Here is an 18801-nt window from a genome sequence, read left to right as displayed (position 1 = left end):
TGAAAACGTGTTAAAACGTGTAAAAAACGTGAAAACGTTTGAAAACGTGAAAAACGTGAAAAACGTTTGAAAAACGTGAAAAACGTGAAAAACGTGAAAACGTGAAAAACGTGTAAAACGTGTTAAAACGTGTGAAAAACGTGAAAACATGAAAAACGTGTGAAAAACGTGTGAATAATGTGTGAAAAACGTGAAAAACGTGTGAAAATGTGAAAAACGTGTTGTAATGTGTGAAAAACGTGAAAACGTATTAAAACGTGTAAAAAACGTGAAAACGTGTGAAAACGTGAAAAACGTGAAAAACGTGTGAAAAACGTGAAAACGTGTGGAAAACGTGAAAAACATGTGAAAAACGTTTGAAAAACGTGAAAAACGTGAAAAACGTGAAAAACGTGTTAAAACGTGTGAAAAACGTAAAAAATGTGTGAAAATGTGAAAAACGTGTTAAAACGTGTGGAAAACGTGAAAAACGTGTGAAAATGTGAAAAAATGTCAAAAACGTATAAACGTGCCAAAACGCCAAAACATATTTTAAAAGTTAACATTTTGAACCGATATTTTATTTTACAAACATTGGAATTAGAATTGAATTACAATTCTATCATTTTCCCAAACATAGGAATTGGAATTGAATTATAATTCTATCATTTTTCCAAACATAGGAATTGAATTGTAATTCAATGCCAATTCTCATGGAATTGGAATTAGAATTCCAATGCCAATTCCAATTCCAATTCCCCATCATCAAACACACCCTAAATGATATTTTAGTATTTTGAGTAATGAATTGAGTGATGTAATTGATGAGAGGGAGAGTGAAAAAATGTTTGAGTGGGTTGAGTTATTTAAATAACCCCAACCGCGTAAGTTATAAAGTTATAGGCCCTTTAAATTTTTAAAATTTTAAAAGTTTTGATTTGAATATTTAATTTTTTTTTTATATAATTTACTTCAAACATTTAATTTGGTCTTTTAATTTTTAATTTAATTAAATTTTTATATTTAGCCTTTTATATAATTTATTTATATGTTAAATTTTTGTTTTTATTCAATATAATTTTGTTAATACTTTTTACCAATCATAAATTTATAATAATGAACATTTAATTTGTTTTTTTATGTATAAATTGTTAATTTATAATTAATTTTATCATAACTTTTGTAATGAGTATGTTTAAAAAAAATTGTGGTATAATTTTATAATCAATAAATATATATAGTGTCAAAGAAAATATTTTTTTAAGTTTGAAAATGAAATTTTGAATTATATATATATATATATATATATATATTTTTTTTTTTAAAAAATAAATTTTTGAGTTTGAGATGTTTCAATTATAATTTGTCTTTATAAAAAGTTATTTTTCATTTCATTTAATATAAATTAAAATATAAAAATTTGTTTACAAAATTTAAATTAAACCGAATTCAAAAGTTAAATAATATGACAAATTAGAAAAAAAATTAATTATAAAAATGGTATTTAATTTCAAATAAACTCCGTTTATTATTTAAATTATTATAAAATTTAATTTTTTTTAATAATAAATAAAAAAATAAATTATTCAAGAAAATTCCAGTTAATTTAGGAGTATGGAGAGTGGGGTCGACCACTTGAGAACAATGAAAAGTAAAGTATTGTGACCTCACAAAAGTATGTATAAAATTGAAGGGAAAAAAAATCAGGTATAAAACACATATACGTATAATTTATATAATTTAATAAATGATCATTTAAATATATATACAATCAAAAATAAACTCATTTAATTAAGTTAATTGATTTTTTTTAATTTATATATTTATTAATTAAATATTAATATATTTATTCTCATTTTTTTTTCTCACTAATTATACAATTTATTTTATTTTTAATTTCTAATTTTTTTATTATTTATATACTAGTTTCTCTTTCTTTTATTTTATCTTTAATTTTTATTAGTTTTTATTTCATCTTAATAACTTATTTTAAAATTTTGTTCTACTATATTATTTTTAGGAATGATTTATTTCTTATTTAATTTAATATGAACAAAAATAAAACAAAAATGAAACAAATAGTCTTTTATTTAATTTTTTATTCATAACTTATAAAGAAATATTATTTTTGTCTAATCTTTGATTATTACTTTTTTGTTGTGTGATAAATAAGTTACTATTATTGTCCCATTCTTGATTATTACTTTTTTTTGTTGAAGAGATAAGCCATTGTTATATCCAACCATCGAAATCAAACAATTTTAAAATAATTAATAATCAATATTATATCGGAATAAGACATAAAAAAAATAAGAAGAAATATAAAATTAAAGTAATTAACCATGAATGCTCGTATATATAGAAAACAAGAAATAGAAAAAGACAAAAATGAAAAGAAAAAAAAGAAAAATAATTAATAATAAAAATTTATATAAGAATAATAAGAAATTTATGAAATAGATAATAAAAGTATAGAAGAAAGTTGATTAATTAATGAAAAAAATTGAGAGTAAAAAATATTAATATTAATATTTAATAAATAAATATATAAATTAAAAAATAAAATTTAACTTTGTTTATTAACCGATGCTAAATGAGCATATTTTTGATAGTATATATAATTAAATAATATTTTATTAGTTCATAATTCTAATTGAGCTAGTTGTACAGGTACACCTGTCTAAATGATTTTTTTTTTTTAAATTTATCAAATGACGAACCATTTATAAAATCATTAAATTAAATTTTATCAATTCATGATTATGTAAAACAATTGGTAATTAGTTAAAAACTCATAAATAGTTTATTAATTAAATATTTATCTAAGTAATTAAGTTTTGAATTGAGATGTTATTTCATTGATTTTTTCTATACAAATATAAATGTTAGATTTTTATTTTTTAAAACAAAGTTTTAGTATAATAGTATATTTAAATAAAAACGATTGAACCAACTAATGAACCGACTAATAAATTGACATAGACCATTTGATATTTTCTCGAACCAGCGTCAACAATTTAATTATGAAGTGACATTTGTTATTTTAAAAACTACTCTTAAGAACATTTATCTAAAGAATAATCAGATTTAGCATCAATTTCTCTTTTTCTAAGATGACAGGACTAAGGTGCGTGGATCGATACGATATATTTAATTTTTTTATCCATATCTTATACCTTATATATTATATTGTTATGAATGTAGTGTGTTTATCAAATTTTGTGTGGAATTTAAAATATAAAGTCTTATTAGCTTAGTTGGTTAAAATATTTTATTTGTTTTTGTTAGATTGCTTCGAAACATGCATATAACATTTTTAATTTTATTTTTAACCGTTTTAAGTTTATGGTGAGTCAACCCACGATCCGACCTAAGTATCCAATTTTCTCACATATATATAAAAATTAACCACATCTCTCGACCGAACAAATTCAAATGAAGCATTATTATATATATATATATATATATATATATATATATATATATATATAGATAGATAATGATGCTTAACATTAGATTGCTTCCGATTCATCTACCAATGTTCGATTACCTACATATAATAGTTACTTTTAGAGAGATTCTAACCCTTGTATTTTTTTTGGAAAAACGGTGAGAACCATTTAATTAAAATTTTAAAAGTGGGAGGAATAATAATGATTTCCCAATTGTACTTGAAAAATGACTAATTACTTCAGCATTGTACATGTGGGCTAGAATGTTCTAGAGCTTGAACCAAATATGTGCTGTTTCCTTTGATTTTCTTTGCAGATTCATCTCTTATGACCACTTTTTCAGCTTAATGCAATTTGATCCTATGTAAGTATACCCTTTATCCATGATTTTTTCAAATTTGAGCCATTTTTAAACTGTAGGAAGTAGAAGTCATGTATGTTTACAGAAACTTTTTCAATCCTTTTTCTCCCCACTGTTTAATTAAAGCCTTTTTGGTAGTTGATAATGATACTCTATTTTTCCCAATGAAGTTTCCAACCACCACAAACTCACCGTCTTCAATATATTTCTCATCTACTTTGGAAGGTAGCTTGAATTTCAAAGAAGAGTTGTGAATATATTTCTCTACCTTTGTTTGAATATTTCCCAAGTAGACTTTTTCTTTGTAGGCATGGTCTTCAGATTTTTTTTCTGCTTTATTCTTCAATACCTTATTGACTTTACATGTTGAATTACTCCTAATAGTGTAGGTCTTGAATTTGAGAGTCTTCTAACTCTTTCATTGCATCAACTGACCATTTAACTATCTCCTCATATTATGCTTTCTTCAGTAAATACTAGTCCTGGAGATAACGAATATTCAGTGGAAAATGCACTACCAATAGCCACACAAGAATGACTCAACAAAATGATGCGATAAAGAAGGCAATATTTGTATTTGACATCCATAATGAGGTAAACTATTGTTGCTGAATTCTTAATAATAAGAATTTGATTATTCAATTTTGGATTAAGGGGGATTTTGATTAATTGAAATCGAACTGACTTGTAGTAATTTGTGATATTCGATCTTACTCTATGTTGCAGGTTGTAACTCTTTGTAAATCAGATTTACGACATTAACATAATAGGACGAAATATTATCGTTGTTGGAGTAGGAGGTGAATGATTAATATTTGAAGATGACATATCATACAATCAAATGTTTGGAGGTTATCTTCCATTAATTGAACATGTTCATTCACATTGTTTCTATACAAATATAGGAATTGATCGATGGATTGGATCTCTATCTGCGCTAATGAGAAATAATTTGTTCTATTAGGGATTAACATAGCTCGTTACTATAGATCTAAACAAAAATCCTACATACAGAGATTTTGTGATTTTAAAATTTTAAATGTATTATGATTTTATCTTTTATTTTACTCTTTGTATATCTAAAATATAATTGAGGTAAGTTTTCTTTTTCTTTTTATATAACAAAAAAATAAAATATATATTTCTTTTTACAACACAGAGGTTCAATGCTACTTAATATTAATACTTCATTTAATTGATTTGTTCAATTAAAAAAATAATCAAAATATATCAATTTATTTTTATGTCAATTAGGAAAAACTCACTACATCGATTTTAATTTCAGAGTTTAATTCTATTATTGCATTCTTATTTCCATTAATATAATAAAACATTTCCAAATTCCAAATTCCAACCAAATAATTGTATAATATATAAAAATTATGGACATTGTGGAGAGAATCCAGGACCTCCATAGTAAACATGAACTCCCCAACCCAATTTCCTTTGTAAAGTATTTGGAATCTTTAAGCTATAACATTGAGGCTTTGTTATAACTTTTGTAAGAGACGTCCAACCAGGACTTGTCCATTTGTTTAACTCATTCATGACTAGAAGATTGCGGATATGACTAGCTCTTAAGTAACCTTCTTTGGGAAAGTGTCCGCTGCCCATCTGAGTAGTCGTGTGTCGTTTACTTGAACTGTTTGATTTATAGACTTCTCCGCCCCATGAAATTCGACTGGCGCTCGCATTTAAACCGTCGAAAAGTTCGTATGGCCAGTATCCTATCACTTCATTGTCCAATTCCAGCAACCAGTCTCCTGATTCCTTGTTCTGCCACGCCAATTTTTGTTAATTAAAGGAATAAGAACATGGTCATAGACATTTCAATTTCAAACCTTAAAGACAGAAGCTTTTAACTCGCTTGATTTCTTGTCATATTTGGAAATCGGTAATGATAGGGACGAGCCGAGGGCAAAAGTTCGGCTTGTTTGCACGAAGCCAGAGCATTCGAGATTATAACATCCTGTTTTGTTATAGTAATCTGTCTGCATTGCCCCCATTAACTAGGTTAATAAACAAATTTACACATTGCAATAATAATCTTACAAAAATGCCCATTATATTGGAAGAGTCTAGAGAAAACTCACTGTCCAATATATGAAAAACCTTGTTTTATTGTCTCCAAATAAGTTGGGATGGACCTAAGAAATTAATTCCATTATAAATTAATTAAACTATCTATATATATACAATAATGTTTTGACGTAAAATGTTTCGAGTTTTGTACTTACTGTCCAACCCGCTTCAATGGAGTTTAATTTCGATGAGTGAACCTCATCTACAAGCCAAAGTTGCGTTAAGCTGAAATCATTCTCCTCAGTTCGAGGATTCCAAACACTGAATTTTGCAGAAGCTCCATAGTATGCTCCTTGTTGATTCCATACCACTGCATGCTAACATTTTAATTTGTTACATTAATTATTATTTTATTTTAAGAAAAAAATGTAATAACATAATCATACCTCACGTTTCGTAATGTCAACACTCTTGCTGGCTAGAAGTGGCTGAAACGAGGAAGTTTGACGTCTAAGGGGTCTTAGAATAGGGACTGTTTGAAATGGGCATTCTCCATTTCTATGCCAGCCCTGGACAAGCTTATTCTTGGGGAAAGAGTTATCCCTTTTCCTCTATAAAGATAATTAACTAGTTTAATCTTATAATATGATTAAAATTATAATTCAGATTAGAAACCAAGAATTTAGGAAATATTTCCAAAGGGGACCTATGTGGTATAATGTACCTGCTTCTCCAAGTTAAGATTGAGTTGCGATCTTTTAATCGATGGATTGTCGAAACTGATTTGTTTGTAGATATTAACACAATCGATAATATCTCCGTTGTCACTCTGCATAGATTATAAAAGATTTTATTCTATAACCTTAATGTTGAAATTGAAGAGAAATTAACGATGGAGACCTTGATGGTTTTAACCGTTCCTTTCGGTTTTGACAAGTCCTTAAATGTCATAGTGGCCTCTACAAATCCATGGTGTAACAAATGAGATATAGTTATTATGCCAAATGCAGAGATGAATGCAAGAAAATTCATCATTTTCTAGTAAATGAGAAATGCATTCAAGGAGTATTTATTATTTAAAAGTAATTTGTGGTGGGTTTATATAAGGGTCTATTCGGTTTGGGTTATTTAATTAACCTGATTAAAAAAACACTATCTCACTCATCCTCGTATTTTTATTTTAATTAATTCATTAATCAAAATACTAAATTATTCTTTATTTTAAATTATTATTTTTATTTTATCATTATATATTAATACTTTTAAGTCTTTTTACTAAACAAAATTTTAACCACTTAAATTATCATCTATCATTATTTTTTAAACTAAGAAGATTCCCGTGCGATACCCACGGATAAAATATAAATAAAATAAATTTAATAATAAAAATAATAATATGTATTAAATGTTTAAATTCTTAATAAGTTAAGAATAATATATTAAAATAAAAAATAGAACAATTCCACATTTTATTCACTTCGATAAAATAATTTATTTTGTCACATATCTCATCACATATTTTTCCGAATGAACCTCTCATCTCGTGACCTTACACTTTCACTTTGGTCAATCAAATATTTGATTTATATTTTTTTAACATTTAACATTGTGACATCACACTTAGGTCAATATAATATTTGATTCATATTTTTTAACCATTTTCAATTGATACCGACCTATTACCATCGACAAACCACATGTCAAATTTAATAATAAAAAAATAATAATATGTATTCAATGTTTAAAATTCTTAATAAATTAAAATTAATATATTAAAATAAAAAATAGAACACTCTCATTCCACATTTTATTCATTTCGATAAAACAACTTATCTTCTCACATGTCTCATCACATATTTTTTTCCGAATGACCTCTCATCTCGTGACCTTACATCTTCACTTTGATCAATCAAATATTTAATTTTTATTTTTTAACATTTAACATTGTGACCTCATACTTGAGTCAATCAAATATTTGATTCATATTTTTAAACCACTTTTAATTGATACTAGCCTATTATCCATCGACAAACCACATGTTAATCACACTTGGTTAAATGATTGTACTTATTTTGTTAGGTTGCAAGTTCGAAACATACATATATTATTTTTTAATTTTATTTTTAACCGTTTGACTGGTCAACTCACAATCCGACCCAAGTATACATTTACTATCACATATATATCTAAATTAACCACAACTCTCAACCCGACAATTTGGACACTTTGAAAATTAAACATCATTATATATACAAATAGATTGGTTAATTAAAAAGTCAAACTTATATTGTTAAAATGTCTCACGTTTATCAAATTTAGTGTTGAATTTAAATATAAAGTCTTATTAGTCTAATTGGCTAAAGGATTATACTTATTTTGTTAGGTTGTAAGTTTGAAACATACATATAACATTTTTAATTTTATTTCTGACCGTTTGAAGTTTATGGGAAGATCAACCCACAATCCGACCCAAGTATATTCCATTTACTCTCATATATATACTCAAATTAATAACAACTCTTGACTCAGAAATCTGGATACTTTGAAAATTAAACATCATTATATATATATATATATATTAGTTAGTTAAAAATTTGAACTTATATTATTAAAATGTCTCATGTACATCAAATTTGGCGTTAAATTAAAAATATAAAGTCTTATTAGCCTAATTGGTTAAATGTTGTACTTGTTTTGTTAGGTTGCAAGTTCGAAACATACATTTAACATTTTTAATTTTATTTTTAACCGTTTGAAGTTTACGAGCGGATTAGGTCCACACCTGGTTTGTAAAACACGAATCAAGCGTTTGGACATCCAAAATAAGCAAAGGTATGTGATGGTCGTTAAAGAAAATCCTTAAGCTAAGAAACAATATTGCAAGACTTTTTGACATTAACCGGGAAGACGGAAAAAATACACTGTTTTGGTACGATCTCTGGTTTGAAGACCAACCGCTAATCAATAAAGAGGAATTCAGAAACATGTGGATCAGGAGGGTCTGCCTAACTACCAAGGTTAGAGACATTAAAGACGAGCTATGAAATTCGCTCCTTAGACGAAGACCAGTGCGGCGACGCATTCTCGAACATATCAGTAACATCCAATTCAACGAAAGAACAGACGTACACCGATGAAAAGCTAAGGAAAACGGGAAGATGATTTCAACAAAGTGTGGAACACCATCCGAGAGAAGGAGCAAACAGTAGATTGATCTAATCTGATCTGGTCGTCAAAGGTTATCCCAAGACACAAATTCATCATATTGATTGCATTTCGGGAAAGGCTAAACATGAGATATTTTGCTAGGAAGTACATAGAAATTCTGGATTCAAGTTGTCTATTGTGTGAAGGGAATGAAGAAACAGTTGATCATCTTTTCAGAAACTGTTCATTTTTCTCGAAACTTTGGAATAAATTTGCAAAAAATATGGAGATGACCAGATTCCCATGATACTGGAAAGAAATCAAGGAAGTGTCTATGAAGAAAGCGAATGGCACAAAGTTTACGTCAAAAATTTTCAAATGCGGATTCGACTCAATAGTTTTTAACATTTGGCAAGAGAGAAACGCGAGGGCATTCTCGAGGAATCAAAGAAATCTGGAGTAGACATTGGATGATATTGTAGCTGACTGTAGCGCGAACATCCAGACGTGGAGAAGAGCTCCAAAAAACGAACATAATTAGAAGTTTCGCAGAAACTGGAAGGTATCATATCAGGAAGTCACCAAAGACGCTATTTTTTTAGTGAGATAAACACAATTTAAATTTGTTTGTAATTCCGATGATTGTTTATAATTTATTTGTTTTTAGACTGTAACGAAATTAATTTTCCTAGACTTGTCTAGAAAAATAAAGAAACTCATTTGATTTTTTTTCCCCGTTTTTGGGAATTTTTAATGAAATGACATTAAATTGTTTTACCCAAAAGAAAACCCACAATCTAACCCAAATATCTATTTACTCTCACATATATATCTAAATTAATCATAGCTCTCGACCCGACAATCCGAAAAGTTTAAAAATTAAGTATAATTATATATATATATAATTATATATATATATAATTATATATATATAAAAGATAATACATTTCAAACTTCTAACGATTCCTTATGTTTTAAATCTATTAATTGTAAGAACAAGAAAAAGATTATAGACATTAATTATCCCATGATGTATAGACATTAATTATACATTTTTGTTTATTTTATGAATAATGAATTACATCATAATAAAATAATCTAATCTTTGTAAGGACATTTGTTTTGATAAAAAAAAAAAAAAATACTAATTACATAATTTTATATAAGTTATAAACGGATAAAAAGTTTCTTTTATTTTTACAAAATACAACTTACATAATTTTATATAAATTATAAAGGAATAAAAAATAATAATTATTTTACGAAAATACAACAAAAATGAAAACATATAGAGATTCAAAAACACCACAAATAATCTTAAATTATCATAAAAATATAAGTGAAATAAAAACTACTCTAGAAGATACCTTTGATGGTTAGATTGTCTAATTCCTCACAAATAATTCAATTATTAAAATTATTAAAATCTTCTCAAATATTAATAATTACAATTTCAACTAATAATATGATTTGCATCTTCATATAATATTTTGCATTTATAACCTTAATATATATTTTTTACTAAGAATTTCAACTATATATAAAATCAATCTTAAAAATAGAACTTAATATATTTTTTTTATCGATTTTGTTTCTTTGTTATTTTCATTTAAAACCGACACCAATTTCTTTTGTTGATCCTTATGAACTTGAACCCTAAGAAAAATGAATTGCATAATAATAAAATAATCTAATCATTTGGAAGGACATTTATTTTGTTAAAAAAAAAAAATACTATTTACATAATTTTATATAAATTATAAAGGGATAAAAAGTTTCTTTTGTTTTCGAAAATTCGATTTACAGAATTTTATATAAATTATAAAGGAATAAAAAAAAGTAGATTTTTACAATTATAAAACAAAAATGAAAACATATCAAGATTCAATAACATTACAAACAATCTTAAATTATAATAAGAATACATGTGAAATAAAAAAGCCTTTAATGGATAGATTGTCTCATTACTCACAAATGATTCAATTATTAAAAATATTAAAATCTTTCTCAAATATTAATAATTACAATTTCAACTAATAATATGGTTTGCATCTTTATATAATATTTTGCATTTATAACTCTAATATATATTTTTTACTAAGAATTTCAACTATATATAAAATCAATCTTAAAAATAGAACTTAATATATTTTTTTTTTATCGATTTTGTTTCTTTGTTATTTTCATTTAAAACCGACACCAATTTCTTTTGTTGATCCTTATGAACTTGAACCCTAAGAAAAATGAATTGCATCATAATAAAATAATTCTAATCATTTGGAAGGACATTTTTTTTGTTAAAAAAAAAAAATACTATTTACATAATTTTATATAAATTATAAAGGGATAAAAAGTTTCTTTTGTTTTCAAAAATTCGATTTACAGAATTTTATATAAATTATAAAGTAATAAAAAAGTAGTAGATTTTTACAATTATAAAACAAAAATGATAATATATCAAGATTCAATAACATTACAAACAATCTTAAATTATATTAAGAATATATGTGAAATAAAAAAAATACTCTAGAAGACTATAGCTTTGATGGATAGATCGTCTCATTCCTCACAAATAATTTAATTTTTAAAAATATTAAAATCTTTCTAAATGTAAATAATTACAATTTTGACTAATAATATAGTTTGCATCTTTATCTAATATTTTGCATTTATAACTCTAATATATATTTTTTACTAATAATTTCAATCGATTATATATAAAATCAATCTTAAAAATAGAACTTAATATTTTTATATCGATTTTTTTTTTATTTTCATTTAAAACCGACATTAATTTCTTTTGTCGATCCTTATGAACTTCAACCCTAAATATTTTAGACTTTAGTGTCCCCAACCAGGTTATTAGAATCCAATTCCCAAGTCCATTAATAAATCAAGAACACTTAATAAAAAACATAAGAGTCTACAACTAAAACCAAATTCAATTCTCTATGTTTACCGTATCAGAGTTCACAATGTCTATGTTATCCTATATAATAATATATGATTAAAATATTATAATTATATTAATATATATATATATAATAATAATAATAATGCTTAATTAATCTTGACACAGTGAATTTGAATATTGTGTAAAAAGAATGAATACGGTTAAAAAAACGGATAAAATTATTTATATTTTTTTTTATTTATCTTTATAAATAATAAATGAAATATATAATCAATATTAATAATTAAAAATTTAATAAATTTTAAGAATATATTTTTTTAAATTATATTAAAATCATAATTCCTTTATTATTTTTTTAATATATATATAATAATAATTCTACACAATTTTTTAAAAATATATATATTTTTTATTATTTTTTCATTTCTCTCTTTAACTAATAAATAAAACAATAACAATTCAAATTAATCCATTTTAAGAATAAAAAATTAATCTAATTATATTAACATAATAAGTGTTATTCTATAATTTTTTTTAAAATAAATAAATATTTATATATATATGTATAATTATATTTGGATTCATTATTTTTATAATTTATATAAATATTATATATAGACCATTTTTTAAAATTATATATATATATATATATATATATATATATATATAAAAACAATATATTTTAAACTTAATTTACAATATATTTAAATAAAAATAAATTATTATTTTTGATTATTTGTCTGCAATTTATATTTGATGTGTAAATAATATTTTTTATATTAATAAAATAGTTTTAACTTAATAATAAAAATGCTCCAATGTTATTTGTGAATTTTATAAATAAAATTAAAATTTAAAAATTTTATTAGTTACAAAATATATAACAACATGCCTATACAAAATTATAAATAAAATACATCAATCATAAACGGATGGTTAAAGTGATCATCTTCTGCACACGAGACAAAAGTTCGAATCTTTGCAAATACAAATTTAAGTAAATTATATGTGTGGATAAAAGACCAGTAACAAATGAGATATTGATGGTTAAAATATATGAATCATATATTTGATTGACCAAAGTATGAAGTCACGAGATTAAAGCTTGATTGAGATTGGTGATTAATTTTTCGAAAGATTAAATGTAGATTAATGGTTGGTTTACCGAAAGATAAGAAGCGTGTGGAAGTGTGATTGAGATTGTGGATTGGTTTGGCGAGAGATAAGAGGTTGATAACAAATGATTTTGATGTCAAGATATTAGAGGTCGATTGATATTGGGGTGTGGGTTGCTGATGGATAAGAGATTGATTGAGATTTGGTGGTTAGTTTGTTAAAGAGGGATAAGAGAACGATAACATTGATTTTACAAGGATAAGAGACGTGTAAAAGTGTGTGAGAGGTCGCTAACAAAGAATCGCGAGATCACAAGATTAAAGATCGATTGAGATTGGTGGTTGATTTGTTGAGAGAGATAAAGATGTGTGAACGTGTGATTAAGATTTGTGGTTGGTTTTACTGAGGAAAAAGAGACCGGTAACATTAGTTTGAAATAGTTAAGTACAGAAGTGAGTGAGTTTACAAGATTAGAGAGGTCAATTTATGGTTGATTTGTTGATGGATAAGAACCCGCGGTAATATTGAGATTGAGATGTGGTTTTCCGATGGATAAGAGTTCGGTTGATATTTCAAGGGATAAGAGGTCAATTGAGATTTGGTGGTTGATTTTTTGAGAGATAAGAGACTTGTGAAAAATGTGATTGATATATGGTTTGCCGATGGATAAGAGGTCGATTGAGATTTGGTGGTTGATTTTTCGAGGGATAAGAAGTCAATAAAATTAGTTGTCAAGAATAAAAGACTTGTGAAAGTGTGATTAAGATTTGTGATTGGTTAGACGAGGGATAAAAGACTAGTAACATTGATTTGTCAATTATAAGATATTTGTGGTTGGTTTTTCGATGGATAAGATGATAAATTAATTGGCAAACAAAAAATATTAGTGGTTAAATATATGAATGAGATTTTTGGTCTATCAAAGAAGTTAACCTAAATAGGTTAGTGATATGATGAGATTGTTGATTTGTCAAAAGTGAAGTTTAAATATGTTGGTACCGTTGAGAGAGTTGGTGCAGACGTGGTCGATAACATTGGTTTTCCAAGGATAAGAGACTTGTGAAAGTGTGATTAAAATTTATGGTTGGTTTTCCGAGGGATAAGAGACAAGTAACATTGGGTTCTCAATTATAAGATATTTGTGATTGGTTTCCCGATGAATAATATGGGAGATTAATTGGTAAAAAAAATATTAGTGGTTAAATATATGAATGAGATTGTTGGTCTACCGAAGAAATTATATAAACTCTAATAAAATATGAGCTCAAACCTAACCTAACGTGGCATCGCAAGGAGCCCCACGGGTTGCTCGCATTCGCGATTAGAGGCCGAATGCAGGGATTCCAAAATCCATATTTGTTGTTGATGTTATGTGCACACTCTAAGGGAATAAAACAAAGTGCTTGTTGAGTTGACCCACCCGTCTTGGTCTACTCATTCAAAAGCCCATTCTCACCCACCTTATATAAAAACTCATTTCAAAATTAAATTTAAGAATTTAATCTTTTTATTTGAAAATAAAATCATAAACCAGATTCAACATGGTTTATGATCTTAACATTTATTCCATTAAATTAGGAAAATAAAAAAGACTAGGTACTAATAACTTTTTAACATTTTCAAGAATAAAACTCTATTTTTATCAATTCATTAAGAATATTTTAATTCAAGTTATAAAATATTTTTAATAATTATCTGGAAAATCACCCGAAATTTGAGATCTATCGCGCAATGAAAGACATAAAATACAGTATAAAAAAACCAAATGCAGCAGTTAACCACAACACAACATTCGATAATATGTTGGAGAGTCTCAGGAGAAACTCAGTTCAATAGACTAAAAATCTTGTTTGGTTGTCTCCATGCAAGTGGGGATAGACCTATTTCAATGGAAATTTTTTAATAGTTAATTTTTCGTAAAATAATATTGTTAATCAATCGAGTTATTGTTAATAGATCGAGTTTTGTACTCACGTTTCAAACGGCCTCAATGGTGTTTAAATTTTGTTTGTCACGATCATTATTTACAATCCAAAGTTGTGAATCATTATTCTCGACATGAGGATTCCAAACACTAAATTTTGTGGAAGCTGCATAATATGCTCCTTCCTTAGTCCTTAACACTTCATGCTAGCATATAAATAAATAATATAAAATTTAAATAGTATTTTGATGTGCAGCTAATGTAAATTTAGCAATAATATAAATATACCTCAAGCTTTTTAATGTCAATGATTTTATTGGATGGAGGTGACTTAAATGACGTAGAATAGGGACAGTTTGAAATGGGCACTCTTCAATTCTATGCCAACTCTGAAAAAGCTTATTCTCAAGCAAAGAGTTGTGTCTTTTCATCTGTAAGATTACAATGGAAATATGTTCTTACAAAGTGTTACAATATATATATATATATATATATATATATATATATATATATATATATATATATATATATAAACCTATGATTTACCTACTCGTCCTTTAAACTCTTAATCAATAGATTATCGAAAGCAGGTTGGTAATAAATATTAACACAATCGATAACATCTTCATGTCACTCTGCATGGATCATACAACATATTATTTTATAACCATAATGTAGAAACTGAAGAGAAATTAATGATGATGATTACGATGACATTTGTTGGAAATATTTATATATTTATATATTTATATATAATTGATATGATAATACATTGTTACAACATATATAAAAGGTTTATCTTAGCGCCCAATTTAGGGCAATCTCTAGATGGGTTGAGCTACATAATATATTCTAACATCCCTTATCAAACTCAAGGTGGTAGAGTAAAGATCAACTTGAGTTTGCTCAATAACATGTAAAAACGACCCAGCAAGAGAGACTTGGTGAAGACATCTGCAATTTGGTGTTCGGTAGACATATACCGTAATTGTATAGTACCAGCACCAACATGTTGCCGTACAAAGTGACAATTGATCTCGATATGTTTAGTGCGCTCATGAAACACATAATTCCGAGAAATATGAATAGCACTTTGACTATCACAATGAAGATCGGTGGCTGGCAATTGAGGAATGCCGAGATTATAGAGAAGTCGTCGAATCTAAAGAAGCTCAGAAGTAGAATTAGCAAGTGCACGATACTCTAACTCAACGCATGAAAAATAAGCGATAGTCTGTTTCTTATTTCGCCAAAAACAAGAGAATTCCCCAAAAAGAAACAATAACTAGTGAAAGAACGTCGGTTAGTGGGATCGCCTACCCAATCATCATTCGCGTAACCAGTTAGTATCAATAATGAATCAGCAGAGGAGTGAAGACTATGTAAGAGAATGCCCTTAATTAATATAGCAGAGAATACATAACACATCAGAGTGATGAGCTGTACGAGAACTTGTCATGAATTGACTAACAATGTAAACTGCATAAACTATGTTAGGGTGAGTGACAATCAGATATATCAACGAGCCCCTAACTGGCGATAAAGCATGGGATCCTTAAGAAGGATTCCATCGAGAGGAGTAAGACGACAATCTGCCTCAAGAGGAGTCGAGTAAGTTGCCATCAGTCAAGCCAGCACGGGAGATGAGGTTAAAAGCATACTTTGGTTGTGAAAAATAGATACCATCTACTGTGTCGGAAATCTCAAGACCTAGAAAGTAACGTAGCTTATCAAGATTCTTCATATCAAAGTATTGAAGACGATAGGTTTGTAAATCAGATATTCAAGAGGCATCGTCGCTAGTGATCACCATATCATCAACATATAATAATATAATAATAATAATCCTAAATGAGGAGCGGAAAATGAATAAAGTAGAGTCATAGGAGAGGCGGTAAACCCATACTAAATAAGTGTTGAGCTGAACTTGGCAAACCAAGATCGTGGTGCTTGCTTTAGACAGTAAATAGCACGACGTAGCTCACATACCTTTCCCGAAATGTCTAAACCCGACGGTTGACTCATATAAACATTCTCAGAAAGATCTCCATTAAGAAAAACATTCTTTAAATCTAACTCATTTGCAATTAATAGATTTCTTGCTAGGTAGTAGATCAACGATATCCTAAGTCCCAGTCTTCTCAAGAGCCTGTAGTTCCTCAGATATAGCCTCACGCCACAATAGATCACAATTTGCCTCACCGAAGGTCTTAGGCTCATGGTTAGCAAAATGGAAGAGAAACAATGGTAATCTTGGAGATTAGGAGAAAGACAACGTACCCGGATAGAATGTCGATTAGTGACATCAGGGACCTAAGGTACTTGATTTGGTACTTGTTTAGGAGACATAAGTAGGTTAACTGGGGGTGATGGAGGAGAAGCTATAGTGTCAACAGAATTTTGAGTGAGCTCGGGATATGTAAAAGAAGGACATTGATCTAAAACAAACAATGGGGAATCAGTCTAAAAAGGAGTGGTAAACTTGGACTCATAAGAGAACATCTTATATTTCCAAAAGGTAATATGATGAGAAACATGAATTCAATTTGATACAAGATCCCAACAATGATAACCCTTATGTTCTACCCCATATCTACAAAAACAACAAAAACGATTCTGATACTCCAATTTATTTCGTTCATGCAAGGGAAGGTGGAAAAAACTAACACAACCAAATGGTCAAAGAATGAAGTAATATGGTGGCTTACCAAAGAGTTTTTGGTAATGAGTAGCATCATGAAGTACAAAAGATGGTATTTAGTTGATTGTATAGATAGCAGCAAGGGCAACTTCCCCCCCAAAACCTATCTGGACATGAAGCGAAAAGAAATATGGAACGAATAATATCTAGAATGTGTATATGTTTACGTTATGCCCTACTATTTTGTTGTGAAGTGTAAGTACATGAGCGTTGAATAATAGTACCCTAAGTGGAAAGAAAATCAAGAAAGGTAGAATCATTGTATTTTAGAGCATTATTATTACAAGTGTTTTAATAAGGCATAAAAATTGTGTTTGAATCATTTTCGCAAAAATGGAATAAGTAGAGGCATGTTCAGAACGATTCTACAAAAAATAAATCCATGTAAATTGTGAATAATCATCAACAAATATCACAAAATATTGATAACCATGAAATGTTCCAACATGAGAGAGCCCCTAAATATCTAAGTAAACTAGCGAAAAAGGTTTATCAGCAATAGAATGATTATTCAAAAAGAAAGTGTTGGTTGTTTGTCAAGCTTACAATGCACACAATAAAATGTCTAAAATTGAATAAGACCCAAAAAACCTTAGAAGTTCTTTGTTGTTTATGATATATGATTTTATTTTACAATTACAAAGCATGACCGATATGTTTGTTGTTAATTCATTTTATATGTGGTGTTTTAATACGGTCTCAAGCTCTAGGAATTTGTCTAGTAGTGAGGCTATATACAATTCATTTACACCGAGCAAATCAACAGATAACATTACAGGTGATTAATTAGAGTAGACAATGGTTTATTATAAGATTTTTATTTTCATGAATTGTTCTTCTATGCTTTCTAAATCTTAGGGTTTAGGGTTTGGGTGAAATAGAATGTAATGATGGGCTGACATAATTTTCTTTCTTCTAATATGACTGGAGATAGTGACAAACTCCTTGTAGATATTATAAAGGGTATTGCTCATCTTCCTCACAATCATATAAACTTAAACGATTTGAATCCTTGAGTGATTTTGGTTGATGGTGAGGTTATTTTTTTTCTTTTTCATAATTAAAAATTAATTCCATGATTCTAATGTTGAATTGGTTCATTTTCATACCTTGAATCAGAATATAAAAATCCTGAGGTTAACACCAGGATTTATAAAGACCAATTATTGTCGTTGTCTTCTAATG

At 27.3% G+C, this 18801-nt stretch overlaps 1 protein-coding gene across 1 annotated transcript; it reads right to left on the bottom strand.

Moving 5' to 3' along the window:
- Positions 1 to 5172: 5172 nt before the first annotated feature.
- On the bottom strand, positions 5173 to 17135 carry LOC124928204. Its single transcript, XM_047468740.1, has 7 exons — positions 16905 to 17135; positions 6539 to 6643; positions 6261 to 6425; positions 6030 to 6191; positions 5886 to 5939; positions 5634 to 5783; positions 5173 to 5568 (listed from the first exon to the last, which is right to left on the bottom strand). The coding sequence occupies exons 1-7, from the start codon at positions 17133 to 17135 to the stop codon at positions 5173 to 5175; spliced, it is 1263 nt and encodes a 420-aa protein (XP_047324696.1).
- Between the last annotated feature and the right edge of the window lie 1666 nt (positions 17136 to 18801).

This window comes from Impatiens glandulifera, chromosome 1, assembly GCF_907164915.1.
Source record: "Impatiens glandulifera chromosome 1, dImpGla2.1, whole genome shotgun sequence".
In the NCBI taxonomy this organism is placed as follows: domain Eukaryota; kingdom Viridiplantae; phylum Streptophyta; class Magnoliopsida; order Ericales; family Balsaminaceae; genus Impatiens; species Impatiens glandulifera.
Note: the sequence above shows the minus strand (reverse complement) of the source record. Positions and strands in the feature narration are given on the sequence as shown.

Bases quoted from the DNA above. Each gene is read 5' to 3' on its own strand.
- LOC124928204 (XM_047468740.1), bottom strand. From the start codon at position 17,135: ATGAGCCTAAGACCTTCGGTGAGGCAAATTGTGATCTATTGTGGCGTG. The intron at 6,644-16,904 runs GTATGTGAGCTA...TAATCTATGCAG, and splicing joins GTTTAGACATTTCGGGAAAG to AGTGACAACGGAGATATTAT. The intron at 6,192-6,260 runs GTATGATTATGT...TTAAAATGTTAG, and splicing joins TTGACATTACGAAACGTGAG to CATGCAGTGGTATGGAATCA.